We start from the raw sequence: 10,039 nt of genomic DNA, 5'->3' as shown, positions 1-10,039 counted from the left end.
CGCTCGAATAGAATCTCTGCCAGGAACCCACATTCTGCTTCGATATCTCACAATACCGTCGCTAATGGTATACAAGATACAGCCCTTGGCCTCATCTCTCTGTCTCCACTTTGCCAACTGCTCGTCTGCTAGTTTTCCACTGCGTATACAGTTTAGAAGAGTAGACTGAATCGTCAAAGTAGATAGACGAGGAACCCTACCTTGAGGATATGTCTCTAGATAAAATCTCTGCTTCTCAAACTTAAGAGGTCTCGGAATCACCGAATGAGCCATCACTGCGACTTTCCTGCTAAACGAATCCGCAACTACATTAGATTTGCCAGGGTGGTAGCTAATGTCATAGTCATAGTCCTTCACTAGCTCCAACCAATGCCTCTGGCGCATATTCAACTCTTTCTGCATAAAGAAGTACTTGAGGCTTTTGTGGTCGGTAAATATCTGGCACTTCTCTACGTACAAATAATGAATCCAAATCTTCAAGGCAAATACTATGGCTGCCAACTCAAGATCGTAGGTAGGGTAATTCTTCTAATGGATCTTCAACTGACGAGAAGCATATGCTATCACCTTCCCATGCTGCATCAACACAGCGCCTAAACCGAGCTTCGAAGCATCGGTATACAAAAGAAAATCTCCAGGCCCTGACGGCATGGCCAATACTGGTGCTGAAATAAGAGCTTGTTTCAAAGAATCGAAGATCTCTTGACACTCATCGCTCCACACGTACTTAGCATTCTTCTTTGTCAACGACGTGAGTGGGACCGCGATAGAGGAGAATCCCTGAATAAACTTCCGATAATATCCTGCTAGCCCAAGGAAACTACGGATCTCTGATGCATTTTGCGGCTCAACCCAATCTCTGACTGCTGCAACTTTCAATGGGTCTACGTCAATACCGTTGCTACAAACGACATGGCCTAAGAACGCCACCTTCTCTAACCAGAACTCGCACTTACTGAACTTCGCGAATAGCTTGTGCTTTTGCAAGGTCTGCAATACTGCGGTCAGATGTCAGCTATGTTCCTCTTGATTCTTTGAGTAGAAGAGAATGTCGTCTATCAATACTATCACGAACTGATCAAGATACAGCTGAAATATGCGATTCATGAGATCCATGAAGATCGCTGGCGCATTCGTCAACCCGAACGGCATCACAAGGAATTCGAAGTGGCCATAACGAGTCCTAAAAGCAGCCTTGAGAATATCGGCTTCTTTCACTCTCAACTAGTGATAACCAGAACGCAGATCAATCTTTGAGAATACAGAAGCTCCCTGCAACTGATCAAATAAATCTTCAATCCTCGGAAGTGGTTATTTGTTCTTCACTGTAACTCTGTTCAATTCCCGGTAATCAATGTAGAGACTCATCGAACCATCCTTCTTCTTCACAAATAAGACTGGCGCGCCCCATGGCGAAAACCTCGGGCGAATGAATTCTTTGTCAAGAAGTTCCTGAATCTGCTTCTTGAGTTCTACCATCTCTGTCGGTGCTAATCGGTACGGTTCTTTTGAGATCGGTGCGGTACCTGGAATAAGCTCAATAGAAAATTCCACCTCTCGCACAGGTGGTAACCTAGAGACGTCATCAGGAAAAATTTCTACAAAGTCCCTGACAATTGGAACATTGGAGGCTGACTGTCTAGGTGTCTCGGGAACAGATGCAAAAGTCGCTAAAAATGCTCGGCACCCTCTATGCTTGAGCTTCCTAACCTGGACACAAAATATCATACGCAGTAAATTAAAATACATGTCTGGTTCGAATAAGAATTGTTCTCTCCCAAGCGGTCGGACTAGAACAGATCTCCGCTGGAAGTCAATCAAAACCCTGTTCCTCAATAGCCAGTCCATACACAGAATGATATAAAATTCTGGCATCGGCAATACGATAAGATCCGCATAAACAAGATTACCATGAAGTTTGAGGTCTATGTCTCGGACCACATTTGTAGATGTCAGCTTCTCTCCAGAAGGCAGTACTACCGAATACGCTGTATCTAGCCCAATGGTTTTGACCTTGAGGTAATTTACAAAGGTCTTCGAAATGAACGAATGAGTATCCCCTGAGTCTATCAAGGCATTTGTAGCTAAACAGCTATAAAAATTCTCCCTGAAAGGTTGGAATATAATGCTAAACCAGTAATTTTTACAAGAATTAAAGTTATATACATGCGAAGGTCAAAGTTCTTATGCCCTAAATTCCCGAAAATAACACTGACTGGAACATGCAATCCTATTACAAACTCTAAGTTCAAAATCTTAACCCAAAACATTAAATTTCAAATACAAACTTAAAGCTTTAAGATACCTGTCAAGAGCATCGTCTCAGGGTTTGTCTTCGCTGCATGGAGAGCAAAAACTCTGCCTTGGGTAGGCAGATTCTTCTGGGGGCAATTCTTCAGTAACTGGTCAGGACTAGCACACTTGTAACACTACCCCGTACCATACATACAAGTTCCAGTATGGCGACGTGTGCACTTGGCAAAGATTGGATACTCCGAGACCCTCGGGACTACACGTCCCTGCTGCAGCTGTTCTCTGCTCCTGGATGAGCCGTGGAAAGGCTTCTTACTCTGATGCTACTGCTGAGGAGGGCTGTGCGGCGCCTGAAATGGTCGCTTACCATGGCGATCGCTCTCAATATCATTCTGATCCTGCTCTGCAGCTAGAGCTCTGGAGACAGCGACATCATAGGTAGTAGAGCCAGCCACCCTAACATCACGGCGCATGATCGGCCGTAGACCATCCATAAAATGTCTCAACTTGGCTCCAGCATCATTTACAATCAGGGCTACAAAATGGCAACCCCTCTCAAACTTACGGATAAACTCCGTAACAGTCATGTCTCCCTGCATCAGGGTCATAAAATCCATGGTCAACTTGGAACGCACCTCATCAGTAAAATATTTAGAGTAGAATACCTCTGTAAAGCGTGTCCAGCTTAGAGTAGCCAAATCCAAGGCTACAGATGCTCCTTCCCACCACAGTCGAGCGTCTCCTCCAAAAATATAGATTGCACAACGAACCCTATCTTCGTCTCCAAGCTCCATAAATACGAAGATAACCTCAAGGGACTTAATCCATCCCTAGACAACCAAAGGATCTGTCGTTCCTGAGAACTCCTTCGGCCTCATCTTCATGAACCGCTCACAGATAGCCTCAGGACCCGTCTGCCTAGCTACCGCGCAAACTATGCGAAGAACTGAGTCATCCCAACTAACATCTAGGTGTTCATGTCCGGCGGAGGGGGTGGTGGTAAATCTCTCTCCTGCATATGATCCTCACCGTCCTCATGACGATGCTCATCATCTCTCGTGCGATCATGAATGCGTCTAGGAGGCATACTGTTCCATATATATAACCCATACGTAACCAACATGCATAATTCTACTATTTATTTAAATTTTAAATAAATACTGCATAATCAAAATCTTGACATAAAACATTTCATGAAAACATGTTGTTAAAATATTTCATTCTTTCAACGAAATGAGTAAAAGTAAAACTCACAGATCGAAGACGTGACCTCATGAGCTTCTTGAGTTCAGTAGTAGTACAACCCTTTATAAGAACATAGGCTCTGATACCAACTGTAAAGGCCCGTATTTCGTAATCAAAATTCAAGGAATTTCTCTTTTAAATAAATAACTTGCTTCATTCATAAAATAAACCTATAATTAGATTTAACTTTAAAATAACAGCGGAAATAAATTTGTGCTTCAAAACAACAACTTAAAATAATCCAACATATTAAAAACTGAGTTTGAACATAAAAAGGTGAATAAACTGAAATATGAGGTCCTCGGGTTCCTACTACTGCTGACCCAAGCTAGCTCCCTGCTCCCCGCCCTCAGTCTCGACCTCATCAGTACCTACAACAATCAAGTCAATTGAGTCTAAAGACTCAGCATGTATATATCGTGAATAACTAGTAAATATATAATAAGATCGCATGCAACGTAAAAATATCGTGTCGTAAAGCGTAACGTGAAATTCGTGTCATGAGTAAATATAAATACGTTCATATCTTAAAATCGTACGAAAAAGATTTGCTCGATAGAGCGTTGTCATAAAATACCATATCGAGATTTTTCTGGCAGAGATAATGTTTCAACGCAAATGGCCCATAACATATCATGAACGTCTGATCAGACTAAACCACAGTACACTGGGCTGTAGAGATCACCACAGCCCTTGGACTGGATGTCCGTACCCGTACATAATCGTAAACTGGTCGTAAGTCACCGGGTGGAGAGATCCCATAAGCGTGAGGTGGCCACAAGACATATCGCATATATCTCAAAATAAACATTTTATATTTTATGCATGTGATATAATTATAACCCTGTTTTTACCGGATCAGTTGGATCGTTTCCAGGCTTGCTGCGACCTAATCCTAACATTAGACACATGCAAATAATCTCAACTTGACAAAAACTTCATATTCGAACCAAAAACGAGGCGAACGAGACCAACAACCTAGTTTCCAACCATGGCTTCGTACCAACCCGAACCAACATTGAACCATCGTTTAGCCATGATTAAAATACACCTAACATAATGAAATAATATCCATAAGAACTGTAATACACGAAAAATAGTGAATGGAGGCCAAAATCATGAAACACTCTTTCGAGAGTCACTTTGGCACATTGCTCCGTAAATTCTCGTACGACCTCTAAACTCAACCAAATCACGAACGGCCAAAACATGACATTCATAACTCATTGGGGTACTGTCCAGTCTAAGGCCATAGGCTAAAAGCCAACCAAGAACTCAAACAAGACCCCTGAACCGAAACACTGCTGTTGTCAAAAGCACGGTGGCAGCAGCTATGCATTTGCGAGTTATTTTAGGGAACTAATGGCCATTGAGCCTGAACTACCAACCAGAGTCCCTTAACAACATCCTAAGGCATGGCTTGAACCATGGCTAAGGGCACTTGGCCAATCACAACTCAAGCAAATACCTAGGACCACTCAAAGCTCCAACCTAGAGCACCGAAATTATGTATTGTGTGATGTATTGCATTTTTTTGCTGTCTTGTATCGTTCCGGAGGTCATATGCTCGACCATGGATTGATCTAGACATGATGAGGTATTGTTTGAACCATGGCTAAGGGCTAAAAGCCAACCACAATTCACCCAAACACCCCAAAACCGAAAACTCACTCACACAAAACCAGAAATGAAAACCGATGGGCACTTTGCATTGTTGTTGTAAAAATTTGATGGATCCATGAACCAAGCCTTGAAAGGTTGACTTGGTCACGTCCTAGACATGCTAAGGAAGGATTCTAACCATGGTTACAGGCCCTGGGACAGGCATGGTTCGAACACTCACCTTAGACAAGCAAACAACAAAAATCATGGCCAAATCTGCAACTATAGAAATGTTTTGCTATCAAATCCTTAACCTGAGTGTATGGTCTTAAATCAATGAACCATCAATACTCTAACACACTCTAGATCATGCCTAGATGTAGCCTTGAGTGCTTGGGACCGAACCAACTTCCTGGAATCAACAAAACACTCCAACCGTGAACCACAAAGTGAAAGATCGATAAGGCCTGTACAGATTTTATTTTATTTTTTGCAAAGTGTGCTGTCAAATTTTGTGTTGCTTCGTGAATCATGAACATATAATTGTTTAAAAATATCTATAGGACTTGATTGAAGAGAAAATAAACAATATATACATGCCTGGAAATCTTTTTTGAATAAAACAAAGCAACACGACGAACACGGCGCGGCGGAGTCGGATTTTCTTTCTTATTTTTCTGTTGTTAATTCCCGATGGCTGCTGCTACTTCTTTCGGATATTTTCGAATTTCATGGATGGAAGGATGCTAGATAATGAAGGTGAAGGTTACCAGAGTTGATAAGTGAGTCATGAAAGGCATTTAGATGGGAGTCACAAGTGAGAAGTTTGAATGGCAAATCAATTGTTTCTATTCTTGCTGCACGAGATGAATGGAATTGATATGCTAGATTAGTGGGTTAAGGGAAATTAGGTGAATAATGGTGCTTGAATTACCCATTTATCGGTGAGTTAAAGGAGAGGGAATTATTATACCATGAAGGGCCAATGAAGGGTGACTAGAATTGAGAGTTACCAAACATATTTAAATTGGTTTATGGGATGACCGAAATTTGCTATCAATTTGCAAGGTATATTGTTGATTGAATCTTGTATTTTTAATTCTTAAGGTTTTAAATACCCATTATATATTTTAGTGAATTAACAAATTAAGTTAGGACAAAAATCTTGCATAGCATGGCTTGGTCTTAAAATAAATTGTTAAAATGCTAGGTTTTAATTTCTTGAATATATTAGGCCTGGATTAATTTTATCCTAATTGGTTACACATTTTCATTTAGGCTTTAATTAAATATTGGAAATAAAAGAATTATTTAATAACTTCAATCCAATTAATTTAAATAAATCCTAAAAACATTCTTTATCATTAAAATAAATTATTCCTTGGTTTAAATTAAATTTAGGAGTATTTTCTTCTTATTAATCTTATCTCAATTCTCCAAACTCCAGTCCGGAGTCGCGTATTTATCCGAAAAGAAAAAACTAAACCTCTGTAATGAAAATAAATAATCGTGACTTAACAAAGTTTAAAATGAATTAAACCCTTCATATATATATAAAAATCGTTTTTAATTTAAAAAATAGCAATTATGCATGACTTATACGTAATCTGATTTTTCGGGTTCTACAGATAGGGTGCCTTGGAAATTGGCACTGTACCTAGCATGAGCTCAATAGAGAAGTCCTCCTCTCTGTCTGGTGGGATGCCTGAAACATCGTAAGGGAAAATAATAGAGAACTCACTGACCACCTCTACGTCCTCGAGCCTCTGACTGACTTGCTCTAACATTGGTACAATGCTGGCAAAAAATGCCTGGCAGCCTCTCTTCATAAGCTTCCTCGCACACATGCAGGAAATGACGTGCGACAACTGATGGTGTCTGGCTGCCTCAAAAATAAACGGCTTACCACTAGGTGGCCGGACACACACTGACCTCTGTCGAAAGTCTATGACAGCTCCATTCAACGAAAGCCAATCAATACCCAGAATAATGTCGAATTTGGGCAACGGTAGCACTATCAAATCTTTCTGCTCCGTATATTTCTGTAACCGAAGCTCCAATCTCTTCACTATCTGAGAAGTGAACATCTAATCCCCGGATGGGATCGATACTCTGAACCCTGAATCCATCGCCCCTGGTATGATTCCTAGTCGCTTGAAGAAAGATTCGGATATAAACGAATGCGTAGCCCCTGAATCTAACAATGCATGCATGGCTACACCTGAAATATATATTCTCACAAAACATTCCATAAAATCTAATCGCGTTGAAACTTAAGAATTTTCTTACTGGAAATTAATCAAAAATTCTCAAAAATTACTGAATTAACCCAAACATTGCTCCAGAAATTACGAAATTTGACCCTCAGAAAATCTGAAATTGCCAATTAGTCCTCTAAAGTTTTGAAAATTACACTTAGGACCTTCAAACTTTTTGAAATTTTCCACATGACCCCATAAAAATTTTGGATTTAGCCTCATAAATTGTGAAAATCTCGAAAACCTAGACTTCAAATCTCCCAAGTTACAGAAAATTCAAAAAAATCATCCCTTAAATTATCGGTTATTACAATTGGGTCCTAAAATTCTCCAATTAAACTAAATTCTTAATCCCAACTAAGTAGAGCATGCAGCCTAATTTGTTCTAAGTTATCAATCCCATAAATTACTTCTCTTCACAAGCATAAAATTCATGCAAACAAGCGATAAATCAAAATCTTAAACGTAAGGGTTACCAGTAATCAATGTCGAATCTGGCTCTGCCACGGCCTTCTCGGCATGCATCACATAAGCTCAGCCAGTAGTGGGGCTCATATTCTTAGGGCAGTCTGCTGATTTATTACCCTTCTGCTCGCAAATAAAGCATCTGTAGGTCTCCCACAAACACTTTCCGAGATGGAACTTGTTGCACTACGTGCATGGCTGTCTGTCCTCTGGCTTAAGCGCCAGGAGGTCTCTGCTGCAGGGGCCTCCTAACCTGTCCCTGGGGCTTCTGCTGCCCCTGCTGCCTCGGTGGCCTTTAATAATGTTTTTTCTGCGGCTGAAAGCTGGACTGAGTCTGATGCCCCTTCCTCTGCATCTCAAAGTCTATATCCGGCAAAGCCTGCTCCGCCTGAACTCCATCTCTCATCTGCAGACACTCAAAGTACAACTCCAGAGATTCCATCCCTCTGTCAAGAATGGATTGGTAGTGCCCTCGAACTCCTTCGGGTTGAGCCGCCTAAACTACTCGAAAACATCAGCCTGAGGTCTGGGAGCCTGTTGTACATGCTCCAATAGCCTAGCCATACCCTCCAGTACATGGGTAGCTGCATCTCTTGGTGGCGGTGGTGGCGGAGGGCCTGTGCCTCCTCCAAGAATCTCATCCTGACAATCTGCACTAGGATCGCGTCTGGGAGGCATGATATCTGAATACAGTCCAATTTATAAACGTGATCCATCATTCAATTTAATCTAGTTTTTTGCAAAATAATTAGTCCTTAAATCAAAAAAGCAGTTAATCATGCACTGTAAGTCATCGTCAAACGTATATCACGTAAACATGCAGGTGATAATAGTAAATCATTTAAAATACAAAAGCTTACAGACTTGAAGCTTGAAGACTGAGCTGCAGAAGTNTATATTTAAAAAAGCATACATTCTCGTAAATATCATCTAAATATTTTGCATGCATGAAACCCGACAGAAAAATATACTATTTAAAAATAAGTGTAAACATTTAACATTTTAAAGTAGTGCAGTTTAAATGGCCAAACTCGACCAAACAGAAAATGTGTAAACATAACGAGTAAAAATCCTAGTAATCATCATCGTATCAAAACCAATGTATAAAAATGCTTATATCCTCTCAACACTCATAAAAATCGTAATGTGCAGAAGAAGTGTGGTCCTCGGGTCGTTCGCACACATCCAGTCCTGCTTACTCAGAGTTCGACACCTCCAATCCCCTCATAAACATGCTCACCTGCATCACACATGTCTAGTGAGTCTAAACACTCAACACACCTGTACCATAATGACAAATACATATACATAGCACACAGCAGTGAGAATATACTGTAATCAACATACCTTTCATTAACTTTAAAGCGTAATGTAAACGTGTCATATGAAATTATAACATGTCAAAACAGCTCATCATATCATCATATACTTATACATCATTTCCTTTAATGATTTCAGTTCATTAGTTGTAACTTTCGTATCATCATTCATCATTATACGATAGATCCATCTACATAGAACCGTGGTACCCGGCGGCTGTCGAACATCAGTGACAGTATTACTCATCCACTGTGCCTAGGCCTCATCATCAGCATTTACATATACATCTTAAGCAATTATATATGCATCGTTAGTCACAACTATTTCCCATCCTTCAAAACATCATCATTTTCATCACTTAGCAAAATCATGTACATGCGTAAATTTTTCTTAAATGCAACGCATATTTCATAAATTCATAAAAATCATGGTCATGGTGCATAAACGTTTAAAAGCATGATAAATTTGTGCTCGGGCGTTGTCAGGACTAAAATCTCAGCTCGGGTTCAAAATGACCAATTTGCCCCAGGAAACCCAAAATGACCGTTTTTCCCATGGACCTCTAAGTTTCGACCCGAAGCTTGCCAAACTCCTTAAAACATTCCAAAAAATAATTAAAAGTATTTCTTAGACGTAAAATCGAGCCTGTTTCAAAACATAATCGATTCGTTTTAAAACTTGGTCCGGAGTCTCGGTTTTAACCCGAATCGAACCGAAACTTAATAAAATTTCTCCTAACTTTTGACCACACCTTATAAACACATTAATAGCCAAAAAACCATCTAGTTCAGACCCCTAAATCTCTCGATCATACCCCGAAGATTGCTTGAAAAATTCTCCAAGTCACATATCGAAAACCCTAGCCACCCCTTTCTCTTATAATCGGTCCTAGCCCT

The 10,039-nt window shown here is 40.3% G+C and overlaps 1 protein-coding gene across 1 annotated transcript; it reads right to left on the bottom strand.

Moving 5' to 3' along the window:
• Nucleotides 1-6,722: 6,722 nt before the first annotated feature.
• Nucleotides 6,723-7,187, bottom strand: LOC140988393 (uncharacterized). Its single transcript, XM_073457410.1, has one exon. The coding sequence runs from the start codon at nt 7,185-7,187 to the stop codon at nt 6,723-6,725; it is 465 nt and encodes a 154-aa protein (XP_073313511.1).
• Between the last annotated feature and the right edge of the window lie 2,852 nt (nt 7,188-10,039).

This window comes from Primulina huaijiensis, chromosome 11, assembly GCF_012295235.1.
Source record: "Primulina huaijiensis isolate GDHJ02 chromosome 11, ASM1229523v2, whole genome shotgun sequence".
Classification (NCBI taxonomy): Eukaryota; Viridiplantae; Streptophyta; class Magnoliopsida; order Lamiales; family Gesneriaceae; genus Primulina; species Primulina huaijiensis.
Note: the sequence above shows the minus strand (reverse complement) of the source record. Positions and strands in the feature narration are given on the sequence as shown.

Bases quoted from the DNA above. Each gene is read 5' to 3' on its own strand.
- LOC140988393 (XM_073457410.1), bottom strand. From the start codon at position 7,187: ATGTTCACTTCTCAGATAGTGAAGAGATTGGAGCTTCGGTTACAGAAA.